General features: G+C 50.7%; 1 protein-coding gene across 1 annotated transcript in view; it reads right to left on the reverse strand.

Annotated features, from left to right (window-relative positions):
• PLXDC1 (plexin domain containing 1) overlaps positions 1–21130 on the reverse strand; it is a 66527-nt gene that overhangs the window by 7842 nt on the left and 37555 nt on the right. The window contains 4 exon segments of the mRNA NM_001099077.1: positions 5442–5577; positions 6909–6969; positions 10271–10352; positions 15241–15336. Of these exon segments, the coding sequence (NP_001092547.1) occupies positions 5442–5577; positions 6909–6969; positions 10271–10352; positions 15241–15336 (375 nt within the window).

The following is a 21130-nucleotide window of genomic DNA, read 5'->3' on the forward strand; positions in this document are numbered from 1 at the left end:
TCTCCTTTTGCCTTCAATCTTTCCCAGCATCAGGGCCTTTTCCAATGAGTTGACTGTTCGCATCAGGTGAGTTAAATTCAGAAAGTAAAGAATCTGCCTGATAATGCAGCAGACATGGGTTTGATCTATGGTCTGGGAAGGTCCCCCTGGCTGTGGAGCAACTAAGCCTGTGAACCACAACTAATGAGCCTTCACTCCAGAGCCCAGGAGCCACAACTACTAAGCCCATGTGCTGCAACTTAACGAAGCCCACCTCCTGGAGTCAGGGCTCTGCAACAAGAGAAGCCATCACAACGAGAAGCTGCAACCAAAGAAAAGCCTGCGCAGCAACGAAGGCCCAGCATGGTCAAAAATAAATGAACAAAATTACAGAAACCCCTAAAAATTCAAAGTAAACAAAACAGAGAATTGTTGACTTATAACAGAAAGATACGTTTTCTTCAGGAATTGCAATACACAAGGTATTTATATATGCCTCTGAATCTGTTTTTTAACTACAAGTTAAAAATGATGGATTACCCGAAATTGACCAAAGTAATCCTAAACATGATTGAGCAAATTAACTTGATTTTTTGAATCAACTTGTTTTGAATCTAGACCATTGGAAATACACTGTAGCCCAAGCCACATGTAGTCTTGATAGACAAATAGACACCTGCAGCCAGTCCCTCCCACAAGACGACTAAAGGTGACCACGCTGTGCCAACAGCAGCTTTTCTTCCCCTCACTGAGGGCTGGTTCCCAGACGCTGCCTTGCTAGGGGTCCATTGAATGCAAACTGGTTCCCTAATTAACGGATTGTGGTCCAGGCCCATGAAAACCCACAGAGTGAAGAAATATGTGTGATGTCTACTGAATGAGTGGTCATTTCCTGTGGTTAGCAGTCACTTCTTGCTGCTACCAACATGTTCTGTTCAGCTGCTCATCAGATGAGTCCTTAGACTGCACAGATACTCCGGGTCAGTGCCTGTCTATCCTTACGATAAAATACATAGATTTAGTGGCAGCTGCTTACCACTCTGAGTTCATTCTGGTTCATTTAAGTGGGCGGCATTTAGCAAGTAAGTAACTTAAAATCCAGCTCCCACACTTCCTGCTTCCCTGGCCCTTTCTGCTTTTCTGGCTGGCTGGGGAGAGAAGGGGTCCACGACCCTTCAGCAGCCGTTCCCACTAACTTCTCTGCTCTCCACCCCTGCCCTGACCAGGTGGGTCCCCCTGGCTGAAGTGCTGTATCCCCTTCATTCACAGCATCTTCCTGGACCATGAGCTAGCCTCTGCCCCCAGCATGTCATCTCCCTGTGTAGGCTGTAATAACACAGGCAGGGATTGACCCAAACCTGTCCCTCCAGACACCTTGAGAGCTTGTTGTGGGGACAAGTCCTTGTCACATTTTTTTCTGATAAAGGCAACTTGCTAATCTTTGCCACCTCCTCCAGGACTGGAAGGCCATAAAGCCATAATTGTCCTTACTGTAATTAATGTTTCCCATGTGGATTACATAGCAAACAGGAGGGACACATTCCTGGGCTGACAGGAGACACACAGGTGATAAAACTGATCGCCGGGACACACTGTATAGGGACAGCCCTTCATGGCCATAGCCCGGGACTAAAGGAGAATAATTCCGAGTCAGGGCTTGAACCCAACCCCCAGATGCCAGACCCTGGGCTCTCTCCATGCCCACCGCAGCCACCCCTCTGGCCTCAGGCCCCGTGGCTCACCCAGACATAAGCCCCTGAGGGAAAGGCTGGGTTCTCACCTAGTGTCTGCAGACCCCAACCCAGCTCTGGGCTCAGACTGAGCCCCCAGTAGCACATAGGGTTAACTCAAGGGTGACTGGCCGGGGGGCTCTCTTAAGTGGAGTTTCCTTTGACTGGAAGGTCACCCCTGAACTCCACTATAATTCCCGAGGGCAAGGTCTCCTCTTGCTGCTTTTTTATGTAATCTATTCAGTCTCCTGCTTCACTGTTCACCCTTCACTATTCTCCCACCCACGGAACCCATGAAGACCCTTCTCTATTCCTTTCAGCATGAGAAAGGCAGTGGGGTTGAGCGAGCCAGATTGCTGCTTTGGGAACCAGATGAGACCCGATACCACATTTTCCTGGCTGGGTGATTTTGGGTAAGCCCATCAACCTCTCTTAGCCATAGTGTCTCCTCTGTAAACTGGGGATCAAAGAGCATCAAAGTTCAGGATAATTAGGAGGATTGAGTGTTAATGGGTACACAACGTCAGCACCCTACCTGGCTCATGGTCAGTCCCCTTAGATGTTTGCTCTATCAACTGTTCGCTTCCCTCCGGCCAGATCCATGGGTTCCTGCTTTCTGGTTCTCTAGGCTGCATTTCAAAGGCAGGGGGAGACCGCAGAAAGAATATTCCACTGCTGAGCAACCTACTTTGCCCCTCATGAGCCCATTTCCTTGTCTATAAAATGGGATTGTGGATGAATAATGTTTAAAAATACCAACTTTTTTCTCCTTTCCATTTGCTCCTTTCAAACAGGTAATTGGGCTCAGGGGAGGTAGGAAGACCCCATACATCTTTCAGTCTTAGACTTAGGGCAAGGGCTTAAAATCTAGATGCCATGTATCAAAAAAGGATGAGGAAGGAATTTCTCAGAGATAGCCAAAGAATCCAGGGACCCTGCCTGGTCTTCCCCACAGGGTGGATGGACCTCCGGCAGCTTCGATAAAACCCTAGGCCTGGGTGAAACAGAGCAGGATCCTGTGGCCCTTGCTCTCCATGTCCTCAGCCTACCTTTTCTATGTGGAAAAACTTTAACCAAAGAATAAGTTTAGTCAGAGACATGAGAAAACACAGAAAAATAGGAAAACAAGACTAAATGATAATACAGTCATTAGACACAGTCAAGGACCTTTGGACACCCAAACCTCCACCAGGTGGAAGAAGTTAACTGCATGAGGAGCAGACTGTAGCCATGACATAACTGCCACAATTCCGAGAACTGGCCTCAAAGAAATGGAAGCAACTTGACCTTGGAACTGAAGACTGGTAGATAGCAAGTCAGACATGAGCAGGTCCCACCCCATCCTGGATGGGGTCACCTTTCCCTGCCTGACCTGGACCCTGGTGACGAGAACATGCCCCGAGAGCTCCCTTTTTGTGGTTCGGTTCAGATCAGATCAGATCAGTCGCTCAGTCGTGTCCGACTCTTTGCAACTCCATGAATCGCAGCATGCCAGGCCTCCCTGTCCATCACCATCTCCTGGAGTTCACTCAGACTCACGTCCATCGAGTCAGTGATGCCATCCAGCCATCTCATCCTCTGTCGTCCCCTTCTCCTCCTACCCCCAATCCCTCCCAGCATCAGAGTCTTTTCCAATGAGTCAACTCTTCGCATGAGGTGGCCAAAGTACTGGAGTTTCAGCTTTAGCATCATTCCTTCCAAAGAAATCCCAGGGCTGATCTCCTTCAGAATGGACTGGTTGGATCTCCTTGCAGTCCAAGGGACTCTCAAGAGTCTTCTCCAACACCACACTCCAAAAGCATCAGTTCTTCGGTGCTCAGCCTTCATGACCACAGGAAAAACCATAGCCTTGACTAGATGGACCTTTGTTGGAAAGTAATGTCTATGCTTTTCAATATGCTATCTAGGTTGGTCATAACTTTCCTTCCAAGGAGTAAGCGTCTTTTAATTTCATGGCTGCAGTCACCATCTGCAGTGATTTTGGAGCCCAGAAAAATAAAGTCTGACACTGTTTCCACTGTTTCCCGATCTATTTCCCATGAAGTGATGGGACCGAATGCCATGATCTTCGTTTTCTGAATGTTGAGCTTTAAGCCAACTTTTTCACTCTCCACTTTCACCTTCATCAAGAGGCTTTTGAGTTCCTCTTCACTTTCTGCCATAAGGGTGGTGTCATCCGCATATCTGAGGTTATTGATATTTCTCCCGGCAATCTTGATTCCAGCTTGTGTTTCTTCCAGTCCAGTGTTTCTCATGATGTACTCTGCATATAAGTTAAATAAACAGGGTGACAATATACAGCCTTGACGAACTGCTTTTCCTATTTGGAACCAGTCTGTTGTTCCATGTCCAGTTCTAACTGTTGCTTCCTGACCTGCACACAAATTTCTCAAGAGGCAAATCAGGTGGTCTAGTATTCCCGTCTCTTTCAGAATTTTGCACAGCTTATTGTGATCCACACAGTCAAAGGCTTTGGCATAGTCAATAAAGCAGAAATAGATGTTTTTCTGGAACTCTTGCTTTTTCCATGATCCAGCGGATGTTGGCAATTTGATCTCTGGTTCCTCTGCCTTTTCTAAAACCAGCTTGAACATCAGGAAGTTCACATATTGCTGAAGCCTGGCTTGGAGAATTTTGAGCATTACTTTACTAGCGTGTGAGATGAGTTAAGGACTGCAAAATTTCCAGCCATATCAGGACCAAGCCAGATAACAAAAACCCAGCGGGGCTTTCCAAACCCCCAGTACTGGTTGGTGTAGGTGCAACAAGACCTAAGAGGTGACTCAGAATAGCCTGGGGTTCATTATGCAGTATTTATAATAAATTAGTATTGCCATTCCCTTCCCACCACCCCCCCAATCCGTTTCCACTTGGGTGCTTATGGGTAAGTGGCTGCACACAGGAGGAAAGTTACGTTATCTAAAGCTATCAATCAATGCATCAATCCAGTGATGCAGGACAGGGAGGGACTTTCCATCGCTCTGAACAACCCAACTCTACCTTCACTGTGGGGCTGCTTCTGGCCCCCAGTCCGCTCTCCTCCCTTCTCATGAGTGTACATTTTGCTTTGCTTATTAAAACTCCTGCTGCTTAAAACTGTTCTATGTCTCTAGATCGATTTCTTTCCCTTGTGAGGACAAGAACCCAGGAATCACCATTGCACCAGTAACATGGGGATGGCAGAGAAGGCCCCAGGGACAGCCAGGCCTGAAGAAGCAGTTCAGCAACAACTCCAGATGGTCAGAGCTGTCCTGCACTACCCTCTGCCCCCTGGACATCACAGGAGTGGAAAGTCAAGCCCCAGCACGGCGAGGGTGGAACTTCCCACCACACCAGCCCAATGAGGGGTGGGAACCAGAAGGGAAGTCACAGAAAAATTATGCAATCTTTCTCTGACATCTGAGTGTGTGGGACTGAGTTCATACCTGCTATCGGGATGCCAAGATCTCACAGGTTCTCTGAGAATTGCTATTAAGATGAATCAAGTTATTATGTAAACTAATTGGCATTGTGCTGGGACAGTAATTTTTCCCATTGCCACAGTGAATTCTGTTCCACAACTCTGATGTGGGTGTGGAGTCCACTCGTCCTAAACCTAGCTCTGTATCTCACTAGCAAGTGACCTCTGCTCTGGGAGCCTCAGATGTGATAGGATGCAACAACCCTGTTCCCTGAGATAATCCCCTTCAGGGGCAGTGATGCTCCAGGGCCATGGCTCCTCCCCACCCTTACCTTCCGTGGTTAGGCTGTCAACGAAGAGGGAGGAGGAGGTGGTGGTGAAGTCTCCGTCAAAGGGGCTGAAGGAGCTGTCGGGGGAGGACGAGTAGGAGTCCTCGTCCTGGAAGTCCTCACACGTTCTGCCTTCTGCCTGCAAGACAGACCCGGGGTTGCGATGCACAGAGGCCTTGCAGCAGCTACGTCGCACGCAGGAGGACCCTGGGGGTGCCTTCATCCCTCAGCGGCCAGAAGATTTAAGATGCCAGTGAGTGGTCCAAGCATGGTAATCTAACCAAAGCTGGGCTCTGAATGCATTTAAGCTTTCTACTTTATCATGAAAGTGTCTTATCTTACAGGGCAATTTACCTGTCAGCCACTTCGAATCCTTCTTGAAGGAGCTGAGATGCCAATCTTAAATAAATAAAGCGAATGAGTGCATTCACCAACAGCCAATGTCAGAAACAGGCTGCTGGATGGACAAGGGGTTTTGGGGGTGTTTTTTTGAAGACTAGAAACAGCTCACCCAGCCTCACTGATAAAACAGATGGTAGTGAGAGCATAGCAGTAATTCTGGGGGTTCACATTTAAATGCTGGGCCCAGCACCTTCACCATTTCACTGGCTGTGAGCGGCAAGCCAAGTCACTGAACCTCTCTGAGCCTCAGTTTCCTTCTCTGATCAGTGGGGACACTGGTCCGTAGCTCCTGGGACCATGATAGGATTAAATCAGAGCAAGTGCTGGGCACATGCCATGTGCCTGCCCTGCAAGAAGGGAAAGTGAGAGGAAGGGAGGGGAAGGGATGCATACATGAATGGGTCTCTCTGTGTCAGTAAAAGGTGTGAGAATAGGACATTACCCATCCAAAATGTTGAGCATTCTGGAAAATTCCAAGTGAGAAGGAACCTGTGCTTGTGCATGCGTGCTAAGACACTTCAGCCGTGTCCAACTCTGAGACCCTATGGACTGTAGCCCGCCAGGCTCCTCTGTCCATGGGATTCTCCAAGCAAGAATACGGGAGTGGGTTGCCATGTCCTCCTCCAGGAGATCTTCCTGACCCAGGGGTTGAACCTTTTTATGGGATTCTAAATGGGAGGTGCCAGGTACAACCCACTTCGCTCCCAGAATGACTGCCTTCCTTAAATGCCTGAAGGTTTGAGCCAGGGCAGTCGTTTCTTGAATGTTACCAGGCACACAGCCTCCTAGAAGATTCCAGCGTGGCCAAGGCCACACCCAATATACCCTCTGCAAGGACCAAGAGAGCCCCTGGAGAACTGCCGCTCTGGGCCAAGTCACCAGGAGAAGTGCTTATCCCAAGGACCCACTGAGCCCTCAAAAACCTCCAACAATGGTCTCACTGGCGCAGAGCAGACAGGGAGGCAAGCCCCAGGTGAAGGGCAGAATGTCACCAAGAGAAGAGAAACCAGGCAAGGGGCAAACCTGCAGCCCTGCCCTTCCCCCACCCAGCTCACTTCAGGCTCTCACCTCCTGGGCACAGCCGTAGGCCAGCCACTCCTGGCGGTAGCGGTCAAAGCCACTGGAACATCTGCAGGGGGAAATCAAGAGGCTGGAGGTGTGATGGGATTGACAGAGAAGCCCTCCCCTACCCCTATGCAGTAATAGCTCTCCAAGGGGAGCAAGGAGGAGGTGAACCTCCCCAAGACCACTGAGCAGGTGCCCCGGCACCAGGTGGCTGTGATCAAGCCCCTCCTGCCCCCTCTACTCCTTCCCCCAAAAGAGGGGAAGCTATTTGTGGCATCCCCACCCTTCTCCTGACCCAGCTCCCCAGGACCAAGGCCACACCCACCCAGATGCATGTGTGTGTGTGTGTGTCTGTATGTCTGTATGTGTCTCTGTATTTATGGAGCTGACAGACTGCATGACCTCTAATGACCTTAAGCCCCACCCTGCAACTCCGGGCAGCCCAGAAACTGGGCGGAGAAACCAGGGAGTTCACACACGTGTTCTCATCTGGGGAAAGTCTTGCTCATTCGCTGAATCCCCCTTCTTTGTGGAGGAGCCTAAATTTGGCAAGGAGGGGCGAGGCCAAGGATGGACATCAGCCAATCTGGCCAACACCCACCATGTGGTCACTGAAGGGCAGAAGTGAGGTCCTGCCAGAGACTGGGAGAGATGAGATCTTGGCTGACCAGGGTCCCCTGAGAGGACACTGCACAGCTCAGCTGGGCTGGAAGACATCAAGTGCTTCCCTAGGGAAGGGGTGGGGTACGAGGATGAACCAGAGAATATTCTCCACGGCGTCATGCTCAAAGTTCCGTTCTTCACTGTTTGGTGCCAGGAGAATCCACCAAGTCCTACTCAAGTGCAGGGACCTCTGGATGGGAAGCCAGTATCACCAGCCACCAGTGTTGAGAAAACTCTGCACCGGCAACCGCCTGCCCATCTGTCCAAGACCTGGCGAGGCCGAGGCTTCCAGGCTCTGCCAGTCCTTCCTTCCAAAGACGCCTCTGAGCTGCTCCTCCTGTAGCAGGGACACCGAGCGGAGCCGTCCACGGTCCCCTCTCTCAGGTGCTCCATGCCCCCTCCTTCGAGGCGTGGAAGACTAGGGGCATCGCTGAGGGCTGGGAACTCAAGTTTCCTTTAGGCCAAACTAACTGGTTCTTTCAAGGACTAAGCCTTGGATACAGGTCCAAAAGCACCCCATTCCAAGCCCGGGGCCAACCAACCCAGACGCAAAGGAGAAAGGCATGAGAAACGGCCATTGTTTGAGCGTCTCCTGAACGCCAGGTGTTACCCCAGTCACGTGCTGCCCTTGCGCTATCTCAGAGGACCTTTGCGATGACACTGTAAGGCAAGGGTTACGACCCTCATTTTCTGAGCCAAATCCTGGAGTCAGGGTCACCCGTAGACTCCAAGGTGGGCCATTAGGGGACAATGTAGGGTGAAAGGAAAATACCTGCATGATAAGTGAAATCATCTGAGTCAGATCCGGCCCCCGTGCAGGGAAGGGAGGCTCTGCAAGGCTGCAGAGGGCAAAGCAGGTGGAGGCGGAGCCAAGAACCGTGAGGTGGTTTCAAGCAGCAGTTGGTGGGAGAGACCACGGTAGCCAACTGCCCTGCAGCAGCCCTCATCTCTGGCTTTTTAGAAATCTGGAGTCAGCTCTCAGCTGAGGCTCCAGAGATCCGTCAAGAAGGAATGGGCCTGGCTTGGGTGAGCCTGGGCCCACGTACATCTGGGGACAGGATCCCTGATGGAGCTTTTCTGTCCTCTACTTAACATAATCCAGCAAAGATAATGTCTACAGCCAAGGCCCTGCCCCCCCACCCCGACCAACTCTCATTAAATTGTCATGGTTTTCTGGGCATGGGCATATGCATTAAGTGCGGGTGTAGCAAGCTAGGGTTTTGCTTTCATCTGACCCATTTTGCAGTCCTCATGGCTCAGCTGTTGTTGGATGATGCTGAGTCACATGGTGGCAGCCAGCCGCAGCATTCCAGGGCTCATCTGAGGTCATCTGGATTATCGCCTCACACTCACACGGGGCTCTCACATTTCAAAGTGCACAAGATGGATCACACCGCAAGTCTCCGTGCCAGGAAGATGCAATCTCGGGCCTCCCCCAGGTACTCTCTCTGAGGCTCTGTGCATTTCATGTGAAGGACTCTGAACACTTTGCAAAAATTCTGTTTTGTATTTGAGGAGTTAAAATAACAGGCATGTTCCTCACCCACATCTCCCTGAATCACATAACCCCAGCCCATTTTATAGGGAAAATAAACTGAGGGCGCAAGAGAGTGAATAAGAGCACAGCTGGTGGGAAGAACAGCTGGGAGACCTGATGAGGGCCCCTTTCTCCTCCTGGCCCTGAGCTGTGTCTTGTGTGCTAGGCAGGCTGCCTGTAAAGGCAATGGCTTTTATTTCTGCACCAGGACATTGGAAAGGAGCAAAGGAAATACTGACAGTTACAAGACAGCTGCACGGAACTCAAAGCCTCTGTAATTTGCAATTTTCAAGATTCCAAGGTTCTTAGAGTTCATAGGTCTTCCCAGTCTCATGGGAGCTCTAGTCCCCCAAGAAAGTCTCCCCCCCCCAATTCCCCCCTCCCCCCACCATTTATTTATCCTGGACAGGAGAAGAGGGATCAAATTTTGAGTCTAATCTGTGAGGAAATGATTTCAGAACAAGGAGTAGAAGATGAGTAGGATTTAAGAACTTTATCCCTGAAACTGAATCTCATCCAGAATTTTCCCTGCTTCCAAAACCAAACAAACACAGCTTTGTTACTTGTCCCAGCTTTCCACAGATGCCTGCAATGTCCACACCCTTGGATTTCAGGGAACCCTGTTATAGCCTGAGAACAGTTTTGAGGTGCGGTTTTGGGATCGTGGGGCTTTCGCCCAATGATGATAGGTCTTAGGCTCACCCCTGAGTTGGCAGGTCTCACGCTTGCTTGCAGATAAGGTAGTGAGGTAAAATGCAGGCTCCCTGGCTTCTTTCTGAAAGACCCTGATGCGGGGGGCCAGGGGTGGGCCCCAGGAATCTGCACATTTAGCTCGAGCCCTAGCTGATTCTGGGATGCTCGCAACTGTGGACCACTCTTGGAAAAGGCCTGCCAGAGGATGAACCAACCCTCCCGGTTGTGAGGAGGGAGCTGCAGTAGCTGGAATCTCTGAATGGTCTTCCAAAGTCTAGAGTCACCTTGATGGGTCACAAGCCTCAGAGAGACACTCACTGCTGTAATATTCTTGTCCTAAGCATCAGAGTAGCACTGGCCAAAGTTACCTTCATGTTGGACATGAGACCTGAGGCAGGGAACAGGGTGGTGCCACCCTCTGCCCCCCAAAACAGTCTGCCTGTGGGAACCAGAGGGTGAGCCTGGTACAAACCTCTGCAGGACATGGCACCAGCTGCAGTTGAAGGTCAGGTCTGAGGACATGCAGGCGTCGCAGCTCCGATGCTGTAGGCAGGCTGCGAAGAAGAAGGCAGCAGTCACTCAGCACCAGTCCCGCCACAGACCTCCAAAAGGTGCGACTTCCCTGAATGCTGGGTCCTTACAGAACTCCGGAGGCTCTGACCAACAGGGACCCTAGAAGTTTATAATGCCACCCTCACTTGAGTCCTTCCCTGGTGGCTCTGATGGTAAAGAATCTGCCTGGAACATGGGAGATCTAGGGTTTGATCCCTGGGTTGGGAAGATCTCTTGGAGAAGGAAATGGCAACCCACTCCAGCATTTTTGCCTGAAGAATCCCATGGACAAAGGAGCCTGGAGGGCTACAGTTGACAGGGTCACAAAGAGTTGGAGACGACGAGCAACTAATGCACATTTGAGTCCAGCCTTGATTCTCTGACTCTCCCTCTTTACCCTCCCTCCCTCCCTCTCTCCCTGTCCCCACCTCCCCGCTTCCTTTCTTCCTTTTATCACTAGCAGATCAAGCCCTGAGCTGGTGCTGGCCATTCAGCAGTAAGACCTGGTACCTGCCTTCCTGGGCCTTACAGTCACACGGGAAGACAGACACTAAGCAGATCATCAAACAAAGATAACTACATAATTATCCTTGTGATATGGTTTACAAAGGAAGATTACATGGTGTCATAAGGATGTACAAGGAATCACACCTAGTCTGGGAAGTTAGACTTCTGGCCTGTTGCCTATAATTTACAGGGTTGAAAAGGATTTTTTAAAATCAAGATATATTTGACATACAACATCATGTAAGTTTCAGGTGTGCAGCACATTGATTTTATCCATTTATATTGCTGTCCAATGACCATGGTAGCCTTCGCTAACGCCTCCACCACTCCACATCAGTATCATTTCTTCCAGTGCTGGGAACAATTAAGATCGAGTCTCTTAGCAAATTTAGTGTTTATAATACAGTTGTGCTGTCTTCTATCACTTGAAAGGATTTTAGATGTTCTGGTTTGACCAGCTAGCGCTCCCAACTCCTGATGACTCCATGTGGCAGAATTGCCAACAGACACCCACTCCTGGCCTGTCCAGCTCCTCCCAGGGAAGTCTGGGCTCTGAGTTTTCAAGAGTAAACCAGGCGTACGGGATTCCGTTCCTTTCCTCTCCCTCTCCTCTTGGAAGTGAGCTATTTCCAGGGAATGTGCTGACCTCTGCTCAAACAGGCTTAAATCTTCCCTGGAAAGTCACCTGGCCTCTTGGTGCCTCGGTACCCCATTTGTAATAGAAGGATAAGGATGCTGTCTGTGTGGTAGGCCAGCTGTGAGAGGGTTTCTAACAGTGCCGGCCACACAGGGAGCCAGTGAATGATACTTGTTATCGACTCTGGTCCATCGTTCCTCTCAGGTGCTCATTCACTAGTTCATTCTTTCAACAAAAATTTATTGAGCATCTATCAAGGGCCCAGTACTGTGGGCCCAGTACTATCAAGGGCCCACACTGCCCTGGAGATGCAGTGTGAACAGGAAAAGCCAGAAGTACTGCCCGCATAGAGCCTGCAAGCGAATGGAGGAGATGGTCGACAAATATACAGACAAAAAGATCCACCCTAGGGCTCTGCCTGGGCTTCCCTGGTGGCTCAGATGGTAAAGGAACTGCCTGCAATACGGGAGACCCAGATTTGATTCCTGGGTCGGGAGGATCCCCTGGTGAAGGGAATGGCAACACGCTCCAGTATTCTTGCCTGGAGAAGTCCATGGACAGAGGAGCCTGGTGGGGTATAGTCCATGGGGTTGCCAAGAGTCAGACACGACTGAGCAACTAACACATTACATTGGGGCTTCCAGTGGTGAGAAGGGCCAGGAGAAAAGTGGAGCAGAACAAGTCAGGGATGTGTTTTACTCAGGGAGGCTGGGGAAGGCCTCTGAGGAGACGCAGAGAAGGGAAGCCAGCAGGCAACTCTCCTGGGGGAGAAGTCCAGGCAGAGGGACCCCTCTGTGCAGAGGCCCAGGAGTAGGTTCCAGGATGCTCCCAACAGCAGGCAGCACTCTGCAGGGTGGAGAGGTGGAAGGTGGTGGGAATGGGGAGGAATGGCAGCTGGGGCCTCGCTGGGCAAGGCAGGGGTGGAGAGCAGGGAAGTTAGTGGAAGTGGCTGCTGGAGGGTGTGTGGATCCCTTCTGTCATCAGCCAGCCAGAAAAGCAGAGAGGGCCAGGGGAGCAGGAAGAATGGGAGCTGGATTTTAAGAGTTGTTCACTCACTCAAATGCTGCCCTCTTAAATGACCTCGGAGTGGCAAGCAGCTGCCACAAAATCCATCCATTTTACTATAAGGATAGATAGACACTGACCCAGAATAACTGTATGCATTCTGAGGACTCATCTGAAGAGCAGCTGAACAGAACACGTTGGTAACAGCAAGAAGTGACCGCTAACCACAGAAAATGACCACTTATTCAATAGGCATTTCTTCACTCTGTGGGTTTTCATGGGCCTGGACCACAATCCATTAATTAGGGAACCAGTTTGCATTCTGTGGACCCCCAGCAAGACAGCATCTGGGAACTAGCCCTCGGTGAGGGGGAGAAAAACTGCTTCGGGCACAGTGTGGTCACCTCTAATTGCCTTGTGGGAGGGACTGGCTGCAGGGGGCACTGTGTGCTTTCGTCTACCAGGGCTTTGCAGGCTTTGGAAGGGTGGAGGGAACTCCGTAGGCAGAAAACAAGCAGGGACTGGCCTGACCCCAGAATGACAGCGCTCTGGCTGTTTTCTTCTCTGGTGCACCCCGAGGGTCTACAGCAGTGCCCAGCATGTGGTAGGCAGTTAACAAAAGTTTATGGAATTGATATAGAGTTGCTCTCATCCCCATTTTACAGAGGAGGAACCTGAGGCTTGGAGAGAGTCACAAAGCTAAGAGAGGCAGATCTGGGTTTGAACCAAGGTCTGTCTAAGCCAAGAACCTGAGCTCCTAGCCTTGAGGTCCCCCTGGGAGACCCCCTTCCCCAGCTTCCACCTTCACACCAGCCCACCTTTTCAGGGTCTCTTCTAGAAGAAGGACCGGCCATGGTGTATGATGGCTTGAAGAGCCACATCTCTGGAAGAATTTTGGCTAAGTCCTCCGACCCCCAAAGGTAAGGGAGAAAACCTGGGGCTGTGGGGTGCAGAGTTTTCTGAGAACAAGGCAAACCAGCTTCCAGGAGTTTAAATCACAGTTTCAGTAGCAGTTCCCTCCTGGACTTGGGAGCCCATGACCTGCTCATTCCCAGTGACTCTGGAGGCCCCTTAAATGGCTCCAGTCAAACTGAGAAAAATCCCTAGGAGCCTCATGAGACATTAAAAAAACACACTGACCTTTACTTTCATCTGCATTTCAGATGTCCTGTGTGCTATTAAATGCTCACAAAATTCACTGGAGGGATGGAAGAGGCTTAAATGTACAGACGTGTCCCAGAAACTGCACTCCCAGATGTTCCACTTCTTCTGCCTGGGTGGTTAGCCCTGCCCTTGGATGTCCCTGCTCCCAAATGTAGTTTAGTCATTCCTGGGGCCCAAGGCTTGCTCTCACCAGTCCTAGAGGAAGCTCTGCCGAGAGGGAGGGCGACTGGGATGGGGGTGAGCCTGGGACCCCAGGGGTCCCAGCCCTGTCCCTAGGCATCAGGGGAGGACACCTGCTGGGCCATGGCCTAGCATTTGAGAAGACCCTTCCTCCTCCTCTTCTTTCTTCACCCCCTGCTCCCAGAACCTCCAAGGAAAAAGAAGAGGAGAAAGAGAGGCAAGAACCGCCCCAGAAGGCAGGGAGAAAGCCATGACTCCAGAGGGAAGCTGGGAGGTATCATGAAGCAGGAGAGGAAATGAAAACTGTCTTTAGAAATATAAGCATGGGGCCGGGGCAGGTGGTAACTTCTCTTGTGGCCCAGTGGTTAAGACTCCATGCTGCCAATGCAGCGGGCCTGGGTTCAATCCCTGGTCAGGGACTAGGTCTCACATGCCGCAACTAAACACATGTGCTGCCATAACTACGCGAAGCTCATGAGCCACATAAAAGACCTGGTGCAGTTTATATAAATAATAAATATATATATATGAACAGGAGCACTGTCCTTCCCTCACTCTCCCCATCTGCCCTGACTGGATCCTTCAGGCTCCGCAGCAGTGGTGGGGGCCTCCACCATGGTGTGCCTTCAACAGCAGGTGAGCAAGGTGCAGAAGAGTTACAGGACCCAGCCCCCTGGATCCTGGAGGGCTGCTGGCTAAACCCGACACTGCCTTCTGCCTGTGGATGCCAGCATCACGCCTCCTCTAAAGAAAATGCAATGATAAACTTACGGTTCCATTCAGTTCCTGTATTATCTTTTCTACGAGCTCAATCCAAGTTATCAGAGGTATCTCTTTCCTGGGTTACAATTACATGTTAATAACAGCGCCTGCGTGCTAAGTCGCTTCAGTCGTATCCGACGCCTTGTGACCCCATGGACTGTAGCCCACCAGGCTCCTCTGTCCATGGGATTCTCCAGGGAAGAATACTAGAATGAGTTGCCATGCCCTCCTCCAGGGGATCTTCCAGATGCAGGGATCAATCCTGTGTCTCCTGCAGCTCCTGCACTGCAGGCTGACTCTTTACCTCTGAGCCACGGGCGAAGCCCGTTAATACCAGCAGCTGTCATGTATCAAGCACAAGCCATGCCCTGGGCCTGGGATGTGCCAGTGAGTGTCTGGACTTTGATTTGCATCCTCAGCTCTACCTAGTGCAGTTCTCACCCATACCATAGCCCTGGGAAGGAGGCAGTGTGAGGCCCATGTTACAAATGAGAAACGGAGGCCCAGAGAAGTCAGGTGGCCGTATCTAGACAGGGGACCTTGGTGAGCCTGGGATGGAACTCAGTCTGACTTCAGTGCTCTTGCCAGGATGGCAGAATGCCTCTCTTCCATCACTGGGGACAAGCCCTACTTACTTGGCAACGGGGTGAACTCCACGGCAGATGTGCTGGTGACCTTGCTGGGGTCCAGCTCCACACGGTGGTATTCGAAGATGGTCCTTCTCCGAGATTCTGAAACAGAGACAGAGCCTATCATTGGGAGCATTTCATAGGCTTTGGGGCCTGGAGCCTGACAGAGGGGCAGGAGATTGTAGTGAGAGGAACCAAGAGTCAGTATGCAGCCCCCAAGGGCAGGAAGTAAAACCGTCATCCCGGGATGATGCTGTTGAAACTCTGGAGAGACAGGAGGAGGGGAGTTGACTGTGAGTAGTCAATCCTATGTCATAAGTAGGCTGACAATGCAGAGGCCCAGCTGCCGCTGGGGCCAGAGCACAGGAGTCCACCCTCTGTGCCTTCACAGCTGCTGTTCCCTTGACCCATCACACTCTTCCACCCCTTCTCTTCTTGTCTATCCCACTCTTTCAGATCTAGCTGAGGGCCACTTTCTCTGAGCAGCCCCCCTTGACCAGCTCCCTCCTATTACCCCCTTTGCCCCAGGCCCTCCTCCCACTGCACTCCTTGCATGATGTAGTCATGATGGTCAATTTGGAGGGTGGAGACCAGTCAACTGCGATCATCTGGTCCTGAACCTGACCCACAGTGAATGCTCTGCAAATGTCTGCAGATGGACAGGCTGACCTCGGAGATCCTCTCCTCTCCTTGATGGTTCAAGGGCTGGAGCCAGGTTGACATCCTGCCTCAGTCCCTGCAGAAACTTCCTAGGGGACCTCAGAGTCAAAAGACCTGAATTCTGAGTCAAGCTCTGCTCCTGACAAGTTGGATACCCTTAGGGCCTCAGTTTCTTATCTGTGAAGTGGAAAAACATTACTGCCCCAACACCCTTGCTGGAAAAAGCTGGAATTGTAGATAGAAAGACTTTTCCTAAAATGGCAGTCTGAGATGCTCTGATATTTCCCCCATGCCCACCGAAGAACCATGACTTGCGGTTGGTTTCCTTCAGCTCCAAAACACAGGCTGCAAGCAGCTGAGTTTCATGAATGAGCTTTCCCATGAGGGGAAAGGGCCACTTAGTATTTGGCCTACCCAGCAGCCCTTCTTCCTTCTGGAAACAGAAGGAACTGCCCCCAGCCCCTTCCTACATGTGGTCTGTACTGTATCTTCTTTCATGACTCTGCCTCCCTGGCCAACAGTGATTGGTCCAGGGTTGGGCATCTGATGAAGTCGGACCAATCAGAGACCTTCCCTGGGACTTTTTAATTGTAACCACGCAGCCCTTTGTTCTCTAGTAATAATGCTGAGAAGATGCAAGCTTGGTGTCCATGAATGGCCACAGTTCCAGTCTCATGGGGAAAGCTAGAAGATGAAGCTATATTGGGGAAAGAAGCATGGAATACTGGTGGCACCCCAGTCCCTGGAGTCCCGGACCTGCCCTGGCCCTATCTTCCCAGGTGTTGGCTCTTCCTTTGGTTCTTTGGGCTACTTCAGTATTCCCAATGCACCCCTTTTCAGCTGAACTAGTTTCAGCTGGGTTTTTTGTCACTAGAAGCCCAGAATAGATGATATAAGTTTCCTTCCAGCTGAAGGTGATTTTGAGAAAAGTTTCCTAAGGTGGCAGAACTCAGTAGCTGCTGCTGCTGCTGCTAAGTCGCTTCACTTGTGTCTGACTCTGTGCGACCCCATAGACGGCAGCCCACCAGGCTCCTCCGTCCCTGGGATTCTCCAGGCAAGAACACTGGAGTGAACTCAGTAAGGGCATCCATAAAAAGCAGAGTGTCCTGTGCGACAGCTGGGCACCCCAACCTGAACGAAAAATCTAGGGCAGCATATACTGCTCAAAAGAACATTTCAGTTATGTTTCTATCATCTATTTATCCTCAATCTATAGCTTGGCTCAAATGGCAAAGAATCTACTTGCAATGCAGGAGACCCTAGGTTCGATCCCTGGGTCAGGAAGATCCCCTGGAGAAGGGAATGGCAAACCATGTCTGGAGAATTCCACGGACAGAGGTGCCTGGTGGGCTACAGTCCATGGGGTCACAAAGAGTCAGGCATGACTGAGCAACTAACACCTCCTGCTTAAGCCAGGACTGAACCCCAGGTGATGACCCCAAAGCATGCTTTCTTTCCACTGTGCTCTCTTCTCTGTGGCAGAGCCTGGGGACACCTCTGTCCCTAAAACGTCTGCAACCACAGAATGTCCTTGAGACATTCTGTGCAACACAAAGGAAACTGCTCTGGCGCGGGTGGCCACAAAGCTCCCCTGGAACTAAAGAGGAATCTGCAGACCCACCTCAAAGGTCTGCACTCCAAATGTGAGTACCACCCACTCACATGTGCACATGTGAGCGCCTGCACACACACACACACACACACACACACACACACACACAGAGTCACGTGTGTGTATGTGAGCGCCTACATGTGCACACACACACACACACACACACACACGAGATTTTTTTGATATAAGAAACGCCCCTTGCCAAGCAGGGGTGGGTCTGAAAGAGATTGAGGTGAGAGATTATCTGCTCAGAAGAGGCTCCAATTTTCAATTCACCCAACAGCCCACAGGTGCGGTAGGGCCCTCCCTGTGTGACACCAACTTCTCTGTAAAAGTGGCCAGGACTTCGACTGAGCCTGGGCCATGTGAGACCTTAGGTGGAGGATGGGAAACTTCCAGGCAGCCTTTCGCAGCTCCATCCCACCCACCACCCCCAGGGGCCAACTCTACTGAAAAATCACCCCCTTCAACACCAAAATGGAATAGGATAAAAGTAAATGTGAAACCAGGTCTTCCAAGATGTCTGAGGCCCTGGAGTCTAAACTCTGTGTAAACATTTATTCCTTAATCTCCCCCTTCTGTCAAGGTGTAAACATTTATTCCTTAATCTGCCTCTTCTGTCAAGGCTCAACTCAAATGACAGGTCCTCCTTGAAGACATCCCCCAAGCAGGGATGCAGTTAGTGGCCCCTCCTCTGAGCTCCACAGCCCCCTGTGCCCCACCCAATGTCACCCGCTTCACAAACATTTACTCTGCTGGCCACCCGCCCCCTGAGACTGTGAGCTCCCCAAGGGCAGAGCCTGCAAGTTATACGTCTCTGTCCCCCAGCCCCTCGCCCCAGGCCTGGCACACAACAGGGTCTTGAGAAAGGACTGTGAACGAATGAATGGCTTATAAATAGTCAGGAAAACCCTAGCAATTTATCATAACTTCAGCCCGCAGCACAAAGGAAGGACGCCTTTCCTCCCCAGCCCACCACAGATTATGGCCTTTCTCAAAAGGGCCACCCGCAATGGGCCACAGAAAGCCAGACCCTTCCGAAGTTAGAGCTTAAAGCAGGAGTATTGGCTTCCAGGGTGTCTCTACCTACAGCGCTGTAGGGGAGAGCTGGCTCTCAGTTAGGAAAGTGAAAGTGAAAGTCACTCAGTCGTGTCCAACTCTTTGTGACCCCACGGACTATACAGTCCCTAGAATTCTCCAGGCCAGAATACTGGAGTGGGTAGCCTTTCCCTTCTCCAGGGGATCTTTCCAACCCAGGGATCGAACCCAGGTCTCCCACATTGCAGGGGGATTCTCTACCAGCTGAGCCACAAGGGAAGCCCAAGAATACTGGAGTGGGTAGCCTATCCCTTACTCCAGCGGATTTTCCCGACCCAGGAATCAAACCTCAGTTAGAAGGAAGGTGAAATAGGACAAAGGGGTCAGTGTTGAGGCATGAAGAGAGATGCATGAACTTGTCAAGAGAGTCGAGTTTAGGGATAGACAGGAGCAAGGAGCAGCTGGGGAAGGCGGGGCTCCCAGTAAACCCTACCCCAGAATCTAGGGATGGGTCTCCAACCAGCCAGCTGGGGAGTGGGGATGTGCCTTAAGTGAGGGTTCAGCCAGAGATAATGGGATATATCCTCCAAAACCCAGCACAGCCCCACCAGCAGGGAAGGGGAGATGTGTGTGGTAAGAAGGGGGAGGAGGGTGGGTGGACGGAAACATCTCTGACTAAAAATATTTGCTCACTTCAGCGGCCAACTTGTACTTGTTTAAGTGTCTGATTTGGTAAGACTTTTATTTCTCAATAAACAGAACCCTTAGTATCCCAGTCTGTGTTACTTGCATCTGGATTATCTTGCCAACATCTGGGGCTCGCCCAAGATGATGATGTCCGTCTTCGTGACCAACAGATCCCTCCCGGAACCGAGATGGTGGCCGCCCCAGAGCCACATTCCTGGCAGTTTGAGACGTTCTGTGTTCTCTCTGCTTCCACTCATCAAACATTCAGAAATGCTAAGATCCAGACCCGGTGAGCCCTGCCATGCAATCAAGAGACGTCCGTGGCTCAAAGGAGAGCTTGGCATGTCCCGTTTTGTTTCCACACCAGACACCAGTGGGAGGGGTTTGGTTTGATCAGAAGAAATCAGACTGACAGATCCAGCCACAAACTTCCCTCCGAGATGGTGGCTACCATACAAAAAAATGGAAGATGGTGGATCAGGAGGCATTTTTCATTTATTCATTCATATCTTCCTCTGCTCATTCAGTTATTCATTTAATAATCGTGACTCGAGCCCTAGCAGGGGACCCCAGAGATAAATACAATGAGAATCTTATACCCCAAGGAGCTTGCAGCCCAGCAGGGGAGGCCCCTCAACACAGATGCAAAGTAGAAAAGGGACTGAGGGAGGAGAGGAGACAAGGAAAGTAAACACTCAGGGAGCAGAGTAGAAGGAAAAACAGAAAATAAAAGTAAAAATCAGGTTCATGGGGGCGGGGTTGGGGGAGGGCACCAGGATGGATAAAGAGCCACAAGAAAAGAGCACCATGGAGGATCCTTATCAGGAGCAGGGAGATGACAAAATGGGCTGGATACGGTGACGATACCCCCTCCCGTGCCCTCACTTGGCTGCTCCTTCTCACTCCTCTGCTGCCAGTTCCCGGGCCTCCTCTTCCCCACCCAGCACCAAGGTACAGCTCGGGCCGCCGCCACATTTCTCAAGTTTGCCTTTGAAACGAAAGGAAGGTTCTGGAACAGGAGAAGTTTCCAGTGCTTGGGCCATCCAAGGCTATTCTGGGGCCAGCCAAGTGGCAGGTTGCCATTTGGAGTTTTAATAAGGAAATCCTCATTAATCGATTCCATTAATTCAGAATCTATCAGTTTTTATATTGGAGACCCTAAAGTTGCTTTTATACTGTCCGTGAAAGACAGGGTTTCTTAAATGAATAGAGGAAATTATATTGACTTCTGGGCCCCCCGCCAGTCAAATACAGAGTGTATCAACTACTCTGTATGTTTTGCCTGCTTCTGCAAACAGACGCTACTAATCTGAATCTTTTCTCTGCAACAAAGCACACTCTGCAGACTCTCTGCTCCAAAGCCTGCAGAGCGGTTTCTTCAAGGAAGTGATGGTAAGAGAAACTCTGCCTGTTTTCCTCCCTCAATCCCCAGACATGAGACTGTGCAGAATTCCGTCCACCTTCAGACAGGGGTGGGAGTAAAGTGTTGGGGGCCTGGGGGAAGGAGAGAGTCCCCCAGACATGGTTCAGTTGAATAATGGGGAGTAAATGCCACTCCTCACAGCACCCCAGGCAGGGAGGAGGCAAGCTTGGGTGCCAGGGCAGGGACATCGCCTATTCTATGGGACAGGTGGGTTGGGACAACAGGAATATCCACAGTGACTCCCACAGTGACATTGTCTGTGGACCAAAGGCCTCTCCCTGAACTTCTATCATGGTTTTTTGAAATGTATTGTTATTGGGTTGGCCAAAAAGTTCATTTTCCATAATATCTTATGGAAAAACCCAAACGAACTTCTTGGCCAACCCAATATTTGCATCTCAACCAAATTCAAATGAATTCCCTATTTGCTGGGTTGATTATCAGACCCAGAGGAATCTGATCTCTCAGCCACATAA

This window comes from Bos taurus, chromosome 19, assembly GCF_002263795.3.
Source record: "Bos taurus isolate L1 Dominette 01449 registration number 42190680 breed Hereford chromosome 19, ARS-UCD2.0, whole genome shotgun sequence".
NCBI classification, from domain to species: Eukaryota; Metazoa; Chordata; class Mammalia; order Artiodactyla; family Bovidae; genus Bos; species Bos taurus.